The sequence below is a fragment of the Pleurodeles waltl genome, chromosome 5 (assembly GCF_031143425.1).
Source record: "Pleurodeles waltl isolate 20211129_DDA chromosome 5, aPleWal1.hap1.20221129, whole genome shotgun sequence".
Lineage (NCBI taxonomy): Eukaryota > Metazoa > Chordata > Amphibia > Caudata > Salamandridae > Pleurodeles > Pleurodeles waltl.
In genome coordinates, this window is record NC_090444.1 from 1,313,706,176 (window position 1) to 1,313,728,802 (window position 22,627).

Here is a 22,627-nt window from a genome sequence, read left to right on the forward strand (position 1 = left end):
CTGAACAATGTGCATAAATGCATTAAACCCATTAGCAAAATGGATTACATTAACAGTGATTTTCTACATGTAAAAATGTATTTTCAACAAGGTACTTGGAAACATCCACTTTTAAAGAGAAGCACTCACTAAAATAGTATTTTACACTATTCCTCCTTCTGTTACTTTTCCCTTAATTATCTTCCAACTTTGCAAATAAAGAAACTGAAACTAATAATTGCAGATGCATGCAACAGCAGTAACTTATAGGTGTGAGAAAACTGAATAATAAGGATACATAAAGAGATTTTTGATCAATTTCTTAACCAAAGTGTGACTCCCTGACCTGGCTCTGGCCAGGAGTCCACTCGGCTCCACCAGCCTGCCCCGTGCTCCTGACCCCCCCAACTGCCGCCTGGACAGCAGTTCGAGGCCCTCCTCCATCCGCAGACCCCCGCCTGCGCCTCATCTCTGTTGCCTAGTGGTAGGCTTCTCCGATGACCGTGTAAGTGTTTCTTGTGTCTATTTCTGTATTTTCTGCGTTCCGCTTTTATGCCTTTGTATTTTGGTATGCTTGTTTACTTTGTAATACGCGCTGTTTAGCCTGTTTTGTTAGCCTGTTTTTTCCTTTCTCTGCCCCTCTACTCTGAGTGCTCCTCTCTCCGTGCTCTCTGACCCCCCTTCTCCCCCGCGCTCTTCTCTTGCCTCGCTCTCCCTCCCCGTCCGTTTCTTTCAGCCCTCCAGCTCCCTGCCGCTGCCTCCCCTGCAGCCCCACCCCCGCGCACACCCATTGGCCCCTCCCTCATCCCAGCTGCTCCACCCTCCCACCCCACCCTCTTAATGGTGGCCAGAGGCAAGCACGTCTGTGACCGTCCGCGCCTGGACCGCGCCCAGCGCCAGTCTCCCTGGTCCCCCCAGACAACTCTACTCCCCTCTCACCCTCCACTCACTCAACCTAGGCCCTCGCCCCACCTGCACTCTTTTTAGCCCCACACACACACATGGCCCCTTCACCTGCTACACCTGTCATTTCTCCTGCTCCACATCCCTCACACCACACACCAACCACAGGGACCCCCCCAACAAACACAATGCCCCCAACGCAATTTACACCTGCTCTACCCCCACACCCACCAACCAGCCCCACTGCATACCACCTCACAACCAGAACACACCCCACAACAACACCAACACCCACCACAACCACCTCAACTGCCTGCTCCTCAACACCCGCTCCCTTCACAAACATGCCATAGGACTCTGGGATCTCATCACATCACACTCACCTGACATCGTCTTCTTAAGGAAACCTGGACCAACCACTCTTCAGAACCCGACATAGCCACTGCCACCCCCATGGGATACAAACTCCAATGCAAAGACCGCCTTAAAAGCCAGGAGGTGGCATCGCCATCCTATACAAAGACATCATTAAAGTCACCACCAACTCCCAAGACACTATCGACAGAGCAGAACACATGCACTTCCTAATCCACATTAACAACAACTCCACCCTCAGAGGTACACTAATCTACAGACCACCAGGACCACGCCCGCCTTCTGTGACACCATCACCGACACCATCAGCACGCACACCCTCACCTCCACAGACTACATCCTCCTCAGGGATTTCATCTTTCACTTGGAGAACCTTCAAGACCACAACTCCACCTCCCTCATAGACAACCTCACCAACTTCGGACTCAAACAACTGGTCACAGCACCCACCCACTCAGCAGGACACACGCTTGACGCAATCTTCACCTCAAGCCAACACATAACCTACACCCACACCCACACCACCGAACTCCACTGCGTCCACTTCTCCTTCACCAAACCCCCCACACACCACCATCAACACACCACGCCCTACTGCATGTGGGGCAAGATCCCCACAGAGCGCCTGAACTCCCAACTGGCTCATAACCTCCCCCCCACACCAACGACCCCAACACAGGAGCCCACAACCTCTCTAAATGGATCACTACATGCGCAGACACACTAGCCCCTCTCAGAAAACACACCGCCACCCGCAACATCAAGAACGCCCCTTGGTTCACCCCCGAACTCCAAGACTCCAAGCGCAGAAAATCTGGCGACAAGAACCCTCTACAACCAACTTCTCCACCCTCAAAACTTCCATTCGCACCCACCACCAAATCATACGCACCACCAAAAGAGCTCACTACAAGACACACCTTTACAACAACTCCCAAAACAGCAAAGAACTCTTCACCATCATTAAAGAGCTATCCAAACCCAAAGCCAGCAACATAGACCCCACACACACACAGCCACTATGTGACGCCCTCTCCAACCACTTCCACCACAAAATCCTGGACATTCATAACAGCTTCTTTCCACACACACCCACCACACACAACCATCACTCGCCGAACTCAACCCCCACTCATGACCCCTCCACCACACTTACTACCTGGGCCTCAACCACACACTAAGAAACCGAAAAAGCCATGAATTCCATCCACTCCGGATCCCCCTCTGACCCCTGCCCTCATCGCATCTACAACAAAGCCAGCCCAACCATCGCCCCCATACTCTGCAACATAATCAACTCCTCATTCGACACCGTCACCTACCCAGACCCCTGGAAGCACGCAGAAATCACTGCTCTCCTAAAAAAGCCCAAAGCCGACCCGGAGGTCCTCTCCAACTACCGCCCCATCTCCCTCCTCCCTTTCCCCGCCAAGGTCGCCGAGAAACTAGTCAACGCCCGCCTATACCACTTTCTCGAGGAAAACAACACATTAGACCCCTCCCAATCCGGGTTCCGCAAGGACCACAGCACGGAAACCGCCCTCATCGCATGTACTGATGACAGTCCTGTCGACAAAGACGAGACCGTCGCACTCATCCTCCTAGACCTCTCCGCTGCCTTTGACACTGTCTGTCACCACACACTCCGCACTCACCTCCACAACACAGAAATTCATGACAAATACTTAGACTGGCTCACCTCCTTCCTCACCAACCGGACCCAAAGAGTCCGCCTTCCACCCTTCCACTCCACCGCTACCAAAATCATCTGCGGAGTCCCCCAAGGGTCCTCCCTCAGCCCCACCCTCTTCAACATTTACATGACCCCCCTCACCAACATCCTCCAACCACACGGAATCACCGTCCTCTCCTACGCAGACGAAACCCAACTCATCCTCTCCCTCACCCGCAACCCCACCACCTCCAAAACCAACCTACACACTGCACTCCTCGACATCGCCAACTGGATGACAACAAACCACCTCAAGGCTTAATTCCAACAAAACCAAAATCATCATCTTCGGCCCCAACAAAACCAGATGTGACGACTCCTGGTGGCCCACCGCCCTAGGCCCCACATCCACCCCCGCAAACCACGCACACAACCTCGGCATCCATCCTGGACCCCTCCCTCGCCATGATACAGCAAATCAATGCAGTAAGCTCCTCCTTCTTCCACACACTCCGCACACTGAAAAAATCCTTCAAATGGATTCCCTCAGAGACCAGGAAGACCGTCACCCATGCACTCATCAGCAGCAGGCTAGACTACGGTAACGCCCTCTATGCCGGCACCACACTCAAACTCAAACGCAAACTCCAGAGAATCCAGAGCACAGCCGCATGCCTCGTCCTGGACCTCCCCTGCCACAAACAAATCTCACCACACCTCAAATCCTTTCACTGACTCCCCATAGACAAGAGAATCACTTTCAAGATCCTCATCCACGCACACAAATCCCTCCAAAACACCGGCCCAACCTACCTCAATGAAAGAGTGAACTTCCACACTCTCACTTGCAACCTCCGATCTGCCAACCTCGCACTAGCTACAGTCCCCCGCATCCAACGAACCACCACAGGAGGCAAGGCCTTCTCATACCTCGCCCCCAAAACCTGGAACTCCCTCCCCACCAACCTCCGCAAAACTAAAAGACCTCCTGCTCTTCAGAAAAAACCTCAAGACATGGTTGTTCGAAAAGTAACCCCCCCACCCCACCCCCACAAGTGCCTTGAGACCCTCACGGGTGAGTAGCAGGCTCTATAAAGTTTTTTGATTGATTGAAAGTGAATAGCACAAACAGAGAATCCTTACTTGGCAAAAAATGCCAAGCAGAAACCTTAAGCCTACTCTTTCTCTCTAAAATTTCCCAGACATTTTCATAAATGGGACTTTCAATTAAATACAAACTGTCAGACCTACTAGGGATGAAGCCCCACATGACTTTGGCCCTAACACAATTTCAGGTCTAGGACTCACTTATATCTGGCGACAACACAATCCACACACTCATGCATACTCATGTCACACTCCAGCAACCAATACATATAGTAGACTGGACTACTTTCTGGTACAGAAGGGGACGGCACATAGAGTGGTAGATGTACAATATTTAGCATGATATATTTCAGACCACTCTCCCTTGCTGCTTACATATTCTCTAGAATGTGTGCTGTGCCTAAGGTCCCGTTGTGGAGACTGCACCTTGACGGATTAATGGACCAGACATTCCGGACGACCCTTGTGGACGCCCTGACAGACTATTTTATTCATAACTAGTAAAGCACTGGCAGTAGGGTGATAGAGTGGGATGCAATGAAAGTGGTGCTCCGTGGGGAATGCATGACCTCCTCTGTTGGTATCCGTCGCACTTTGGAGGACAACCTGACTCGCCAAGAAGCAACATTAGAGAGACTGTAGGCGACACTAGCTACAGATACTGAAGCCTTGGGGGAATGGGACAGATGGCATTATAGGGTTTGTGCGATATGGGACAGACTGGAGAAACACATTGGCCACATGAGTAGGAGAAAATGGTATATGCAAGGGGATAAGGTGGCCGCCTTCTAGCCTGATTAATCCGGTCGGAGAATGCACACATTGATACTTGCTCTACGAAATGCGCAGGGACAAGTCTCTAAAGCTCATATTCAAGCCCTGTATGCCGCTCCACGGCAGCTTGAGTTACACGGCCTTCCTGATTATCTGGGAGGTTTGGGGATTCTGGCCCTGTCTTCTGGGGACAGCGACCTGCTGGGCACTCCCTGGTCCCACCGAGAGCTATTGCAAGCAATAATGACCCTGAAGAAGGCCAAATCTCTGGGTGGGGATGGATTCCCTAGAGAATTTTACAAAGTGTTCTCAGATACTCTGACAGAAAAACTATTGCATGTATTTGATGAGGATTTCCAGGTGGGAAGCCTCACGCCCTCTATGCGAGAGGCCCAAGTTATGCTTATTCTGAAGCCTGGTAGGTATCCCCTAGAGCCGGGTTCCTACTGCCCAATCTTGATGGTTAATGTGGATCAGAAACTCCTTATCCATGTATTAGCGGCAAGGCTACTGCCCCATCTCCCCTGGTTGGTGCACACGGAGCAGTCAGGATTTATCGCATACAGAACCACGCTGCATAATATACGGCACTTGACGCACGCCCTGCATGCCCCAGAATTAGGAGATGATCCCTGTGCCCTGGCGTTCTTAGATATAGAGCAGGCGTTCGACTACATACAACGGGAATATGTCTGGCAGGTTCTGGACACAATGAGTCTAGGCCAAACTTTTATTAGGTGGGTCAAGTTGTTGTACAATGCCCCAATGGCCAGGGTACGTACAAAATGCTACATGTCATCCACAATCCACCTGCACTGGGGTACCCACCCATGGGCTATCACCCATGATCTTTGCCCTGGCAATGGAACCGTTGGCATGCCGTTTACATCAGATACTGCATTGGGTGGGGGGTGACGGCAGCGGCCATGGTTCACATGGTTTCTCTTTACGCGGATGACACAATGCTTTACCTGCACCGACCGCAGAGCTGTGCTCAATGTCAGACAGCAATAGCAGACTTTATAGATATGGTCTGGCAATGCCCAATTGTAAAGGAATACTGGAATACTGTTTCAGAACTCACTTTACTTAATCGGTTTGTAACATCTCCAGTGCAATCAAAAATGTATTTTGGGCCTCCTCCCAGATAACCCAAAAAAGAAGCTGAGCAGACACTTTGCCAAGCTGGGGCTGGTGGTAGCCAAAAGCCGCCTTGCTATTGGGTGGCTGAGTTCTAAAGCCCTCACATTAACAGACTGGAAAAGAGACATGCTGGAATGGGCTGGTGCTGAAGAAGCACATCCGCGGAGAGCTAGGAGAGATGAAAGGGTTGGTGGAGATTTGATGGCCTGGAGTACTATGACCCAAGCCTTAATAGACAGTGAGAGGGGAGGCCACTCAAACTTAGAACCACAGTCCTCCTGTATACTGAGGAAAGGGGGAAAAAGGGGCAGGGGAGGTTATGTGGTCTCTCACCTGTGCACAGATGGATCTCCCTCTCAGGTGGGAGGCTCTCTGGGACAAGGCTGCTGAGTGGACGGGGAGTGACTCAAATACAGTCCCATATTAGTCTTGGGAGCATATGGGGGGGAGACAGGGACAGCTTCTTTTTTTTTAAATTCAGTTAACCTTACTATATAAGTGCAAATATGAAAAACGGAAATACAATGACACATATGTCTGTTTATGCATGAATGGTAATAATTTTTTTTTTTTTTTAAACTGCTCGACTTGTCTGCCTTGGAGTGGTCGTCCCTCTTAACTTTTTGCTTGTTTGCCTCCCATTTGTGCTGAATCCATTTGTTGGCTTTGACTCTGAGCACTGTACACCTGTTTACTAGTGCTAAACTGCATGTGCTTCTCCCCTAAACATGGTAACATTGGTGTATACACAATTGGCATATTTAGTTTACTTATGAGTCCCTTGTAAAGTGGTATACCATATACCCAGAGCCTGTAAATTAAAAGCGAATAGTGGGCCAGCAGTACTGTTTGTGCCACCCACTTAAGTAGCCCTTTAAACATGTCTCAGGCCTGTCACTGCAGAGCCTGTGTGCAGTTCCACTGTCACTTAAACTTGGCATTTAAATCCCCTTGCCAAGCCTTAAACTCCATTTTTATTACATATAAGTCACCTGTAAGGTAGGCCCTAGGTAGCACATAGAGCAGGATGCTATGTAAGTAAAAGGCATATCTTGGTACTGAAAAGCTCCCAAAGTTGTTTTTTGTTACTATGAGGCCTACTCCTCTCATAGACCAGCATGGGAATTTCTAAATATTCTTTTAAGCTCAAATTTCTGATCAGAAAGAAATAGCTGTGTCACATCATTAGATTGGTAATGATAAATTCTCTTTATTGGTAAAGTCGGATTTAACATTACTATTTTAGAAATGCCACTTTTAGAGAGAGGGCATTTCTGGGCTCTTACAGCTGTGTGCCTGAAGCCTGTCTCCAATACACACCTGGGGTGGGTGAAAGCTACACTTTGTCGCTGTCTAGAGAAAATGCACAAACACAGGAAGGTGAGGTGTGCTTAAGCACTCATCTGCATTGTGATAGCTCTTCCCGTGAAGGAATTGTGGAGGGGAGCTGAGCCGACACTTGAATAGGGAGTGCCTATCCCCACATAAAGGGCTGATTACCCACTATTGATAGTCTGGAGCCAGGGCTGAGAAAGAAAGGACATCTGTGCACTTCAAAGACCCTTCTTTGAAGTCACCCCCAATTCAAACGCACATTTGGGTATAAGAACTGGGTCTCCTACCCCACTAAACCAGTACAATACTGAACCTGCGAAGAACTCTGTCAGGAATATGGACTGCTGTGCTACAAGGAGTGCCACTCTGCTGGAATGCTTTCCAAGAAGGACTGCTCTCTGCCCTGATGAGTTAACCTGCTGATCTCTGCCCTGCTGAGGAAGGACTGGACCCTTCTCACCTGAACACAGAGTGACTCCAAGGGCATGTTGGCTTGCGCCCTGTTCTCCTGCAGTCTCAGGTACATCAAAGACTAACTGCAATCAGCACCTAGACTATGTCTGCTGTGAGTCCTGCTCTGCCAAGGGGTGCCAATCCAGTCCTGGGCCCTTGGAAGTTAGTATGTGTGCTGCAACTCAAGAAAATCCACATATCGATGACATTGGGTCGATCGGAACCAATGCATTTCCTTAACACATACACATCGCCACTGCTGCCCGACCCACGGATGCAAAATTGCTGACTGAGTAACGCATCGTCCCTGGATTCAGACGCATCTTCAACCTTGTGCGACTCAACGCCAATGCATTGCTCGAACCCAGTGGTTCGTCAATGATGCATCATCTCGACGCCAAACACTACCTGATCTTTGATGCATCCTCATCACTGCGCAGCTCAGAACTGACGCATCGCCTACATCTCCTCAATCAACAGCAATGCATCTTCTCCTCTGCAACACGCATCGAGTCCTCAATGTTGGCGCTTCTTCCAGCCAAGATACTTTCACAGCGGACCCCACGTGGGGTCTGTAGCCAGCCTGCCCTCCATCGCGGTCGGCCTGAACTTTGAATTTACCCCAGTCTAGCGCAACCTCTAGTTATCTTTTAGTGCTATTGAATTCTAAGCACTATTTTTGGTTTATAAATTAAAAATTCATATCTCAAATTATACTGATGGGATTTTTGTCCTTTTTACCTTGTTTTACTCATAAAAATATAATCTACTGTTCTAACCATGTGCGTGGAGTACTGTTTTTTGGTGTTTTCACTGTGTTACTCTGTGTGTGAGTGTTGCACAAATACTTTACACATTGCCTCTTTAAATAAGCCCTACTGTTCTGTGCCAAGCTACCACAGCGTGAGCACACGTTATCGCTAAGTGTGTAACTAGCTTACCCTGACCACAAGTGGTGGTTCCTGCTTGTACAGGGTACATACTCTGACAACCAGAAACCCCAGTTCTAACACAAATCATATACAAAAAGGATGCAAGACAGTCACAAGGTGTTAACTAAGTCAGTACTTTTTAATGCAATAGTCAAAGTGTATAAAGAGTCATTTGTTTAATGCACTTTAAAGAAACATCCATATCATGGTGTAAATTTAAATTATGCTAATCTCATAATTGTGTGTTAACAAATAGCTCATCAAATATATTTCATTCTTTTCACATAAATATTTTCAAGTGGAACAATCAACAGATGATGAACCAAGTCAGACAGAAAGAATATTATCGAGAACCATGGGGCTCACCTGTTTTCCCAATGGATATTTTGGGAGGATTGATGTGAAACTATGAAGGCATCTTAGAACTGGGATGTAATTCTCATGGTAAATATGTAAGTCTTCCAGCAATTTCTCGGTTACTTCCTGAAAAAAGATAAAAAAAACATTTAACAGTCAACTGTCAAAACATAGTAAACTTAAGAGCCCAGGCATGCTTGATCAGCAAATGATTTAGAAAATGTGGGTGATAACAGTTAGATGACTCAAAACAGAAGCACTAAAAGACATACAACACCAATCAGAAAAAAAACACGCAAGAAGAAATGGCATTGACCTGTAACATATTCCTGTGCATAATCATCCATGCTGGTTACTCCCATCTTGAATTGTTCCTTTCTAAGTGTGGCTATTTGAGACCTACCCAAGTCTTTATATTTTTAGTCCCTACTCAAGTCTTTCTGCTTTCAGTCACTGAACCCTTTTCCCAATCACTGCTCTGGCTGCAACTAAATGCGGGGACTAATCCCTGCAATCTGGTGACAGGGGTGGAGGGGGTTGTGGGGTGGGGGAGGTTGGTGGTAAACATGATTGCTATCCATAAAATCTGTGCCTGGGGAGGAAGTGGACGGGAGCTTAAAAGATGGACCTAAGCTGTACAAATATGGATTGAAACAACTTGAAGTATGTATTTTGTGATATTGCCATTTTATTTCTACAACTGGGTCCCCAAACATAAGGCAAATTAAAATTCTCTATAGTGCATCAGTTATAAGAGACACAGTAATAGACTTTCTCTATTATCAGTCAGAAAAGACAGATATCACCTTGAAAGTGAAATCAAACTGTAACATTGGTGCAGTGCTCAGTGCAGTAAAACTGTGCAATAGAGACAATGAAAAGTGACAGCAATAAAACCAATAAACTGAAGGTCATAAAACACATTTACATTATGAGGCAAAATAGGTTATTTTGGCCGTGAGGTTTATTCTAAACACAGATTTGAAATCCAAATAGGTTTTCAGTGTCATTTGATGTGTTGTTGTTTGGACCCCATGTATAGTTTAACCCCTTCCCCGCCACGGACGTGATGGTTACGTCCATGGCAGCGCCCGTGTGGCGCCATGGACGTAACCATTACGTCCTGAATGCTTCCCTCGGGAGAAGCGCTAGCGCTCCTCCCGAGGGACGCCCCCCCACCCCCCCTAGGTCAGGGCTGACCGGGGAATCCCTTCCCCTTCCACCCCCGACCCCCCCCCCCCCCCCTGTGACGTCAGCGCGCGAGTGCGCGCTGATTTGTCACAGGGGCCTCCCTAGTCGCGCTAGAAGCTCTGCTTCCAGCGCGATTGAAAAAGAAATGCAAAAGCATTTCTTTTTCAATCACTTGGGAGGCCCGGAGGGGCTTCAAAGGGAAGGAAAAGTATTTCCTTCCATTTGAAGTCCCTCCGAGGGTTTCAAAAGCCGGATTGCTTGCAATCCGGCTTTTGAAACCCCACTAGACACCAGGGATTTTTTTTTTTTTCTTTGCAATTGACAAAAGGGAGCGACCCCTTGGGCAAGGGTCGCTCCCAGGGGGGGCATTTTTTTGAAAAGGCCTTTTCTGCCCCCCCTGGGGGCAGAAACCTCTAGGCACCAGGGACCATTTTTTTTTTTTTTTGCTTCATTTTTTTTTATTGAGGTGGGGAGCGACCCCTTAGGCAAGGGTCGCTCCCCTCATGGAAAATTATATTTTGGCCATTTCTGCCCCCCTTGGGGGCAGATTGGCCTATTTTGATGAGGCCAATCTGCCCCCAAGGGGGGTAGAAACCACTAGACACCAGGTTTTTTTTTTATTTTTTATTGTTATTGACAAAAGGGAGCGACCCCTTGGGCAAGGGTCGCTCCCAGGGGGGGCATATTTTCGGGAAGGCCTTTTCTGCCCCCCCTGGGGGCAGATCGGCCTACTATTAGGCCGATCTGCCCCCAGGGGGGGCAGAAACCTCTAGGCACCAGGGACCATTTTTTTTTTTTTTGGTTTCATTTTTTTTTTTTTTTGGTGGGGAGCGACCCCTTAGGCAAGGGTCGCTCCCCTTGAGGGAAAATTATATTTTGGCCATTTCTGCCTCCCTTGGGGGCAGATTGGCCTATTTTGATGAGGCCAATCTGCCCCCAAGGGGGGTAGAAACCATTAGACACCAGGGAGTTTTTTCTTTGCGTGAATTTCACGCAAAGGGAGCGACCCCTTAGGCAAGGGTCGCTCCCTGGGGGGGAGGGCAATTTATTTTAGGCCATTTCTGCCCCCCCTGGGGGCAGATCGGCCTATTATTAGGCCGATCTGCCCCCAGGGGGGGAAGAAACCTCTAGGCGCCAGGGCAATTTTTTTTTTTGTGTTTTTTTTTGTTGTTCTTTCTTTTTTTTAGAGATGGGGAGCGACCCATCAGGCAAGGGTCGCTCCCCTGGGGGGCAAATTGTATTTAGACCATTTCTGCCCCCCTGGGGGCAGATTGGCCGATTTTAGGTCAATCTGCCCCCAAGGGGGCAGAAACCACTAGGCACCGGGGATTTGTTTTTTGGCGCCAATGTCACGCAGGGGGAGTGACCCCGTAGGCAAGGGTCGCTCCCGGGGGGCGGGGGTGGGGATTGGGGGGGCAAATTTATTTTAGGCCATTTCTGCCGCCCCGGGGGACAGATCGGCCTATTATTATTATTATTATTATTTAATGGTCTAAATACAATTGCCCCCCAGGGGAGCAAAACTCTAGGCACCAGGGCAATTTTTTTTTTGTGTTTTTTTTTTTGTTGTTGTTTCTTTTTTAGAGATGGGGAGCGACCCATCAGGCAAGGGTCGCTCCCCTGGGGGGCAAATTGTATTTAGACCATTTCTGCCCCCCTGGGGGCAGATTGGCCGATTTTAGGTCAATCTGCCCCCAAGGGGGCAGAAACCACTAGGCACCGGGGATTTGTTTCTTGGTGCCAATGTCACGCAGGGGGAGCGACCCCGTAGGCAAGGGTCGCTCCCGGGGGGGGTGGGTGTTGGGGGGGCAAATTTATTTTAGGCCATTTCTGCCCCCCGGGGGGGGGGGGCAGAAACCTCTAGGCGCCAGGGGAATTTTTTTTTTTTTTTTTTTAGAGATGGGGAGCGACCCATCAGGCAAAAGTCGCTCCCCTGGGGGACAAATTGTATTTAGGCCATTTCTGCCCCCCTTGGGGGCAGATTGGCTGAGTTTAGGTCAACCTGCCCCCAAGGGGGCAGAAACCACTAGGCACCGGGGATTTGTTTTTTGGTGCCAATGTCACGCAGGGGGAGCGACCCCGTAGGCAAGGGTCGCTCCCGGCGGGGGAGGGTGGGGGTTGGGGGGGCAAATTTATTTTAGGGCATTTCTGCCCCCCCCCCCCCTGGGGCCGGCTGAGCTACAGGCCAAACACCACAGGTAGGCACCTTGCAAAAAACACCTCTGTTTTCTGTGAAAAAATATGTTGTGTCCACGTTGTGTTTTGGGCCATTTCCTTTTGTGGGCGCTATGCCTACCCACAGAAGTGATGTACCATTTTTATCGAGAGACTTAGGGGAACGCTGGGTGGAAGGAAATTTGTGGCTCCTCTCAGATTCCAGAACTTTCTGTCACCGAAATGAGAGGAAAAAGTGTTTTTTGGGCCAAATTTTGATGTTTGCAAAGGATTCTGGGTAACAACCTGGTCAGAGCCCCGCAAGTCACCCCATCTTGGATTCCCCTGGGTTTCTAGTTTTCAAAAATGCACTGGTTTGCTAGGTTTCCTCAGGTGTCGGCTGAGCTACAGGCCAAAATCCACAGGTAGGCACTGCTTTTTATAAAAAAATGTGATGTGTCCACGTTGTGTTTTGGGCCCTTTCCTTTCGTGGGCGCTAGTCCTACCCACACAAGTGATGTATCATTTTTATCGGGAGACTTGGGGGAACGCTGGGTGGAAGGAAATTTGTGGCTCTTCTCAGATTCCCGAACTTTCTGCCACAGAAATGTGAGGAACATGTGTTTTTTTAGCCAAATTTTGAGGTTTGCAAAGGATTCTGGGTAACAGAACCTGGTCCGAGCCCGGCAAGTCACCCCTCCTTGGATCCCCCTAGGTCTCTAGTTTTCAGAAATGCACAGGTTTGGTAGGTTTCCCTAGGTGGCGGCTGAACTAGAGGCCAAAATCTACAGGTAGTCACTTTGCTAAAAACAGCTCTGTTTTCTGTGATATGTCCACGTTGTGTTTTGGGGCATATCCTGTCGCGGGCGCTAGGCCTACCCACACAAGTGAGGTATCATTTTTATCGGGAGACGTGGGGGAACGCTAGGTGGAAGGAAATTTGTGGCTCCTCTCAGATTCCAGAACTTTCTGCCACAGAAATGTGAGGAACGTGTTTTTTTAGCCAAATTTTGAGGTTTGCAAAGGATTCTGGGTAACAGAACCTGGTCCGAGCCACACAAGTCACCCCTCCTTGGATTCCCCTAGGTCTCTAGTTTTCAGAAATGCACAGGTTTGGTAGGTTTCCCTAGGTGGCGGCTGAGCTAGAGGCCAAAATCTACAGGTAGTCCCTTTGCTAAAAACAGCTCTGTTTTCTGTGATATGTCCACGTTGTGTTTTGGGGCATATCCTGTCGCGGGCGCTAGGCCTACCCACACAAGTGAGGTATCATTTTTATCGGGAGACGTGGGGGAATGCTGGGTGGAAGGAAATTTGTCGCTCCTCTCAGATTCCAGAACTTTCTGCCACAGAAATGTGAGGAACATGTGTTTTTTTAGCCAAATTTTGAGGTTTGCAAAGGATTCTGGGTAACAGAACCTGGTCCGAGCCACACAAGTCACCCCTCCTTGGATTCCCCTAGGTCTCTAGTTTTCAGAAATGCACAGGTTTGGTAGGTTTCCCTAGGTGGCGGCTGAGCTAGAGGCCAAAATCTACAGGTAGTCACTTTGCTAAAAACAGCTCTGTTTTCTGTGATGTGTCCACGTTGTGTTTTGGGGCATATCCTGTCGCGGGCGCTAGGCCTACCCAAACAAGTGAGGTATCATTTTTATCGGGAGACTTGGGGGAACATAGAATAGCAAAACAAGTGTTATTGCCCCTTGTCTTTCTCTACATTTATTCCTTCCAAATATAGGGGTGTGTGTAAAATAGACATCTATTTGAGAAATTCCATGTAATTCACGTGCTACTATGGTCACCCCGGAATTCAGAGATGTGCAAATAACCACTGCTCCTCAACACCTTATCTTGTGCCCTTTTTGGAAATGCAAAGGTTTTCTTGATAGCTATTTTTTACTCCTTAGATTTCAGCAAATGAATTACTGTATACCCGGTATAGAATGAAAACGCACTGCAGGGTGCAGCTCATTTATTGGCTCTGGGTTCCTCGGGTTCTTGATGAACCTACAAACCCTATATATCCCCGCAACCAGAGGAGTCCAGCAGACGTAACGGTATATTGCTTTCGATAATCTGACATTGCAGGGAAAAGTTACAGAGTAAAAAGTAGAGAAAAATTGATGTTTTTTTCACCTCAATTTCAATATTTTTCTTTTTCAGCTGTTATTTTCTGTAGGAAACCCTTGTAGGATCTACACAAATGACCCCTTGCTGAATTCAGAATTTTGTCTACTTTTCAGAAATGTTTAGGTTTCTGGGATCCAGCATTGGTTTCATGACCATTCCGGTCACTGACTGGAAGGAGGCTGAAAGCACAAAAAATTGCACAAATGGGGTATGCCCCAGTAAAATGCCAAAATTGTGTTGGAAAATTGGGTTTTCGGATTCAAGTCTGCCTGTTCCTGAAAGCTGGGAAGCTGCTGAGTTTAGCACCGCAAACCCTTTGTTGATGCCATTTTCAGGGGAAAAACCACAAGCCTTCTTCTGCAGCCCCTTTTTCCAATTTTTTTGAAAAAACCGAAATTTTCACTGTATTTTGGCCAATTTCTTGGCCTCCTTCAGGGGAACCCACAAAGTCTGGGTACCTTTAGAATCCCTAGGATGTTGGAAAAAAAGGACGCAAATTTGGCTTGGTTAGCTTATGTGGACAAAAAGTTATGAGGGCCCAAGCGCGAACTGCCCCAAATAGACAAAAAAAGGCCTGGCACAGGAGGGGGAAAAGGCCTGGCAGCGAAGTGGTTAAAGGGTTATCATCAAGCTCATAAGCAATATTAAATGCATGGTAGTCAGATAGTTCTTAAGCATTAAGCATAATCCTTAGGAAACAAAAGGCTGCTGAAAATAATTAATTGAAGGGGGCGTGCAATGGTGGTAACTCCATAACACTGCTCAATGGTATAGACCAAATACAGCTGAAAAGATAGGTACTCACTTACTCATGTCGGGCACCAAATTTTATAGTGAAGTCGTGCGTCTTAAGTGTCACTTAGGATGTGGGAGGAAAGGCTAAAATGTGACAGATCTCAGCAAAAAGTCTACAAATGGTTGGGCCCTACAATGTCCCAAAAGAGATAGAAGGTTTTGCCGGTGGAGCGATACACTGGACGGAGAGCACTGCTGTTTTGGTTGCGCCCTACTCATGGAGCAGGTGATCTGCTGCTGAATACATTTAGCACTCTATTGTCTAGTGAGTGTACTGCTTTTCAGAAGTCATTCCAGCTGCCCTACATATGTCTGTCAGAGCGCACATATGTGGCAGTGGGGCTTTCATGTGCAAGGGACATGTGCAGTATAGTGAACTTGACTGGAGCAGCTGTTTTGTCACCAGGCATAATCAACTACACTGTGAAGGCGCTGAAGAGCACCTACTCATGCACACACAAGTGTGTCATACTTGCATATGCGATAAACCACAGCACAGTGCAGCACAGACCCATCTCACTGCTATCACGACTCACGGGGATGCAAAGGCGGCAGCAGTCATAACAATACATAATACAGTCACTGTCAGGAAGCACACTGCAGAGGCTCTGCATTTGATTGTTTCCTGCAAAATGCACCATTCACCAGCCCAGTCGCCTGGCTGTCACATAATTACTTTTGGAAGCGGTGGCAATCTGCACTGAACCTGCCCTGCTGCTACCGGCACAGGTAGCTTAACACACTATTATTGTTATTCAGCCGGACCAGGCGGTGCAGACTAAAGTGTTTTCAGTGCCACAGCAGAGAGAACAGGAGAGCTGGACAATATCAGGGCTGGTTTCATATGAGGTAGTGGGTAACAATAATGCTCCTTTACTGAAGTTCACATGGGAATATAGCAACTAGTTTGGGGGCACGGGATGCCAGTGCAATCAGGAGTTACTGGCTTCCAGTTGTGACAACTGGCCTTCTTTATCTCTGGTATCCTGGGGTGCCCTTAATATTGGACTCATATTTGCACCAATTACACCCCATTTGCACTTGACTTTCAGGACAGTGAGTAAGAGTGCTTAGGGAAATAGTGTGGTTTGAAAATAACTCTGCAATGAACATTATGCATAGGCAGAGCTTTAATCTTTAAAAAGATAAAGTGTTTAATTTATTGGCGGCTAAATAATAAAAATTAAATTCCAAATGTACACAAGGAACACAGACCTTTCAAGCTAAACTACAGAGTAGTGTCAAAGGTCTCTCACTGTGTAACAATGTAAATCCCCTTACTCTGGTGTCTGTCACAGAGTTTACAATATTTAAGGCATCAAGTACTCCCTGCAGTATATTATAAGGATATTGCAAGTCACTGAGGAGTTCCACACCACACCTAGAAATGTGGCTGAATGCGGAGTTCCTTTATAAGGTTATGGAACTCTGAGATGACCTGCAATATCCTTATCATGTAAGCCGGGGGGAAGTTATCCCATATAAGACATGGTCACACCTTTACCTTTCCCACAAACCACTTAAAATCTTGGTGCGTAGCTCTTTCATATGAAAGAGCGTGCATGTTTGCAAACATTAAGAATAAAAATAAAACCTCTACTGTATAATTAAGCACATAAAAACCTGCTATATATTTGTCACAAACAGATATTAAAAACAGCTCAATACAAGTCAGTTTAAAAAAAAGCTGCAGTAGCTCAGAACGTGTAGAAACATGCAGAACGTTTATAGTTTTTCGCTATTAAACTAGAGCAGAAAAAAGCAACCTTCCCTTTCCTTGCTGTAAACAGCTGTTTCAATTATGCTTCCTCATCTGACCTGCCTTTCACTTTGGCTGCTGGTTCTGGCAGCAGGCATTGTGACATTAGAACACAACTGTAATAACTTATAAATAGTCAAGTTTGGACGTCTTTTCTTTATAATCGGCAAATGGGTGTGTCATCAGTCGCTGATTATAAAAAGAAAATTAGAGACTGCCGTTTATAGAGGGATTTGAGAATCCCATGTATTATAAAAACATTTCCTATTATATATGCCACAGAGTTCACAATGTAAAGCACCTTCCTATTGTCAGAGTTGACAGGGAAAAACCTATTGCATTTGCCAGATAGTTCTCAATGTAACACGTGTTCCTATTTTGTAAGGGAGTTCTTAATGTAAAATCCCTTTCTTGCATGGCGTAACCCCTACTTCTCATGGGGTTACACAGGCAAAGCTCCTTCCTGCAGTACGGACATAGAGAATGCATTATGAGAGATGGAATTACTTCATAAAGGAGTTACCTTAAATGCTGTTCGATCAAATTCACATGAAGAAGATGATCAACGAAAGAGGAGAGTCAAAGCCCAAGTCCCTCTACTGCTCGTTAATTCTCGTTTTGCAGGTACATGAATGAACTCTTGCAGACAGCTAAAGCGGGCTTTATCAGACTTAACAAGCACAATTTTAAAAATGGATATCCAGTAATATCAAAATTGGGAGACATCATAAAAATAAATTGCACTTTTTACCGTTGCAGGAAATATGGGCCCAATTTAGGCAATTGATGGTGAACCACCAGCCTCTTAAAGTGGCGGTGGAACCATTTCCGCCAATGACTCGCCAGTTCGTGCAACATCGCTTAACCCCCAAGCACCCCTAACCCCCACACCCCAAGAGCATCACCTTTGTGCTTGGTGGCAACTGTCACTGAGCCCACTCCCACTGTTTCAGATCCCTATGTAACATAGGGCCTTATGTACGAACACATTTTACCATTGACACAGAATGGGGAAAACCCTTTGCTACTTCTGGCCCTTAGCCCCTCATATGTTGCCCCCACTGCTTCGGTCTCCTGTAACTCAACTCCACCAGTTCAGCTCCCACTACTCTGACTGCCTGTGATGTCACTCCCACCTAACATGTGGAACGAATGAATGTGGGTCACAGAAATGTACATCCAAAATGTGACTTGTTCCTCTGAGTGTCAGGGACATTTGTTCTGCTTCTGTGGCAATCTGCAATCGTTTGCATGGTGGTCCTTCTTTTCATGTGTGTGGACAAACAGGAAAGAACTGCATCCAACAAATGTATGCAATTGGTATAAAAAGGAGGACTGGGTCGGCTGAATTAAGACTTAAGTGCTAAGCCTCACAAATAACTGTTGTGAGTAACTGCCTTTTTAGGGAAAGGTCAAACCCAATTTTTGCCTTAAGTGAGGTCTGTTTCACGCAACAGAATTTCTGGGGCATCAAAATATGTCGCTTCCATCCCCCCCAACCCTGAACCCCAACAAAGATCATAGCTTTGGACTGTTGGTGCAAAGTCATCCACTGGATGAGGTGGGAGGTAAGTTCATACAAGAAACTCTGGAAAGAGATGCAATTCAAATAATCGGCGTGTCTAGAAGAATTTGATAAGAGTGACCCATATTGCCATTTTCAAGCTAGGAGACAAATGGGAAAGTAATCTCATGAAATCCTTTGCAACTCTTCAGGAGAAATATGAACTTCATTTGTCACAATTATAAATGTTCCTGCAATTAAGACATGCTCTTGAAATTTACTGAACATACTTGAATGCCATTCATGAGTTTAACCCATAAGGGGTCAAATTAGTCAAACAACTTGTCAAAGAAGGGGCCAGGTGCTTATTTCTAACATTCTAGACTGGTTTGCAGTGCTGTGGTCAAGGTGGGAGGGTGGTTTAAGTCCGCAGGAAGCAGCAGCCAGGAATGAAGCCTTGGTGGCATTACCAGTATTAGCTATAGGAGCTAGTTTAGGCTTACTCAAACTCAATTACCTCCACATAGTTTATTAGAGCCGCTAGCAACTATGGAGGATGGACGTAGATCACACTTCTTGCCAAAAAGGATACTGTTAAACACTGGGGATCAGGTTCCTCCCAATTAAGAGAAGGACAGCTTAGGGGAATGGAGAGTGGATTCAATATACAAATCCAGAAGCTGTGCTCACAAGCACAAGGAAACGTGGGGGTTGTGGTGGGACTTTTTCCATATGGTTACTAAATAGGGTATTAGGTGGCATCTGAAGTGACAGGGATGAGGGTTTGGCTGGTAAATGCGGGAATAAGGTGTTTTCATTCCATGTGCATGTGAGGATGAAATGTGAAGTCAAATGTTTAAAAAACAAACAAACAACATACCTTGACAGCATTGTCGCAGGTCAGCAGCTGCACCTGCTTTTCTGGCGCCTGACTTTCAACATACCTGAAAGAATAAATATATTGCATCACAACCAATCACGCACTACCACAACTGTGCTCAATGCAATTTCAACACGGAAGCCTAGGTCACATAGGCACAGTTGGCCAACTTCTATTATCAGTTTGCGAACACTTTTTTCTATTAAAAGGTGTTTATTTCAGGTGGAAGGGGTAGGAGTTGAGGGTGCATTTTGTAGTTTCTCTCCATGCCGCTCTCCTTGACATTAAGATACCAGTCTCTAAATGCCCTAGCTAGAACAGGGCACAGAATTTATTTAGTGTGATTAGTGCACCTAAACCAGAATTCCTCTATCATCTCCTTGAGCTAGCTTTGAATGCTGCCTATTATTATCCTTGGAAAATCAAACATAAAAAGGGAGTAATAGGATTATTCAATTTGAATGAAACAGCATCTTAGATGGGACACAAATGGTAAATACAAGAATCCTGCAAGGATGCTATGCAGTGACCACCTACTGCCTCAGGACCCTGGGAAAAGGCCTCACAATCTCCTTCTGCCTTTACTCCTTTCGCTACAAACCGAGGCAACACTTAAAATATAAGCTCCATTTAGATGAGGGTTCATTATACAAATAACAAATAAAACTAGCCCTTGACCCAACCCTCAACAAAGCGGCAATTTTCTAGGATGGCCAGACACTTCCAAACCGAACACTAGGTGTGGCCCAATTGGTAACATTAGCCATAGCAGATAAACAATAGGAATTTGAGGTATGATTAGTCCATCCTCTCATGAACACAAAACATGGTTAACACACACGGCTCACATTCAGGTTGGGTGAAGACTCCCAGTCATAACAAACTGCATATATTTTACTAACGGGGGCAGGTGGGAAAAAGGCCTGTTCCATAAACTATATTCAGCCACCACTAACCACCAGCTACACCATGGCTGGACATGTTGATAGTTGCTGTTCAATTAAAAAGAAGAAGGTCTCGTGGGAAGCATACACAGACATATTCTCTCTAATGGGGAACAACATACAAAAATAGCAGAGAAGTACCTCTCACAGGATTGATGACAGGTCTTCAAAGATGGAAAATGTACAATGTCTGGCACAATTAATGAACTGAGTAACAGAGGACCGAAGGCAATTGTGATAGGGACTTTTAACTCTGCAAAAGCCCAAGAGAATCTTTGCTACACTTGCCATCTTTAAACAATTCTGGCAGAGAATAGTTCTGAAAAGATGCAGATACCAATTGGTCTCATGACTCGCTTTTTCTTTTTTTTCCCCAATACAGAAAACCAGGAGTTTCTGCACTGACTTGTACCTGACCAGATAAATGTTGTGCAATGTTCCCTTGTAGCATGTAAAACCACTGAATCCCTCCACCCTTCCACGCAGAGTTTGCCAGATTCTGATCTCTTGGGAAAAGTAAGCAGGTGTGAGGTATTGCTTTTTTTTAAATTTATTTTTTATTCAGCTGATGTGACAAAAATGACCTCTTTTGGAGCAAAACAAACAGTTTAAGCCTGGGGCCACAAATTGTAAACTCACAATATCAATTGGATTGCTTATCCCAGTCAGTACAGTGAAGGACATCTGAGTATCACAAAGGAGCTTGTAGATATAATAACGCTTTTTGAGTTGAGCCCTGCCAACGTGGGTCATACCCAAAATAGTTAACCATAAAATACTGCTCCAAAGCATAGCTTCATCTAGAAGTCTTTTCTTCTAATCTATTGGGAGACAGCTGCCCTTCATACTCATCAGGACACCCGCCTCAGGCTCTTACCCCTTTGTTAAATAAATCAGCTAGGTTGTGAGGACCCAATATGCAGGAGTGACACAACAGTAAGATGGCAAGTGTGTCTATGCTTGCAATCTTCAACAACTCTTTTCTGAAAGCAGCAACAAATGCCTTTCAACCAGAGTCAGAAGAGCAAGCTAATCTTCAGACAACAAAACTGCATCTGCATTAGTAAATGTTGGGATATCCTTGGGGAAAACATTTTTCAATGAAGTCATATTTGACCACTTTGTTAAGAGGCTCTAAAGCTGAGGAGGAGGTAGGACATTTCCCAAAAGTGAGGGCTGATGAGAATGCACGTTTCTGAATTTATTAACAAGTGCCTTCACCACTATGGCAGACATGGTTGCATTTTGACAAATCTTGAAGCATGCTTTGAATGGGCCATCTAGAATATTTTATTCTTGATATAGCGTGTCAAGACCTCACACATGACGTGGAAGAGCACTTTAAAGGGCCAAAGCATGGAACAATAGTGGGACAAGAAAAGATGGTAGGAAAAAATTACATCTGTCCTAAAAAAGGAATCACAGAAATACAAAATTTGAGAAGACCAATTACAGTAAGTGGAAAGAGATTATGAAAGTGTTTTTGGAAATACGGGTTGAGGTCCCAGCTGAAGTTGACAGAGTGTGTTGCTATAGCATTCCATGTCCTTGAAGCAATTTCAGAGTAGGGCTGTTTCAAAGAGGAGGTTTTTTTGAATGTGGGTGTGTTCAGCATGATCAGAGTTTGGCGTCTTGAATTTCTGTTTGGGCCAGAAAGCCGAAGAGTTTGAGATAGGTGTTCAGTTTTTTCAAACAAATTGCCTTGTATGTGCCTTGTATGTGATGCATATAGTCAGGGCAGAGCCACGGGCCATGGGAAGCCACCCTATTGAGGAAAAGACTGGTTTGATGTGCAGAGGTCTTTTTGTGCTGAAGACAACATGGGCTGCTGAGTGGAGAACTGCTTAGAGGGGAGCTAAGGGACTTTTATGTAGCCAAACCAGCAGCACATTTCTGTTGTCTCTTGAGTTGAACATACAGCTGGACGTACCTGTCATTTGGGGGAAAGAAATTAAACTGAGGTTTTAACTTTAGTTTAATTTTCCACATACATTTTAATATTTCTGGAAGTGAGATGGTAAGGGTTGTAAGGCTTCTGCAAGTACTGTCAGCAAATTGCAGAAATTATATTTTGTAAGGCCATCAGCTAGTAATTCCACATAAAGTCTGAAAGGGGGTGGGTATCCAAGAATAGAGCCCTGAGGTACTATGCATAAATAGAAAAGAAGAGATGGGATCTTTAGTAGTCTAGCACTAATCCTTCAAAACCCATTCTGTTTCTTGAGTTTTTAAAGAGGTTATTGTGA

General features: G+C 46.2%; 1 protein-coding gene across 3 annotated transcripts in view; it reads right to left on the bottom strand.

The window, feature by feature from the left end:
• Positions 1–22,627, bottom strand: part of ORC3 (origin recognition complex subunit 3) — a 342,442-nt gene that overhangs the window by 126,570 nt on the left and 193,245 nt on the right. For all 3 annotated transcript variants that reach the window (XM_069235555.1, XM_069235556.1, XM_069235557.1), the window contains 2 exons: positions 19,438–19,501; positions 9,040–9,156 (listed from right to left, as the gene is read on the bottom strand). In XM_069235555.1, coding sequence (XP_069091656.1) covers positions 9,040–9,156; positions 19,438–19,501 — 181 coding nt within the window. The remainder of the gene's footprint in view (positions 1–9,039; positions 9,157–19,437; positions 19,502–22,627) is intronic.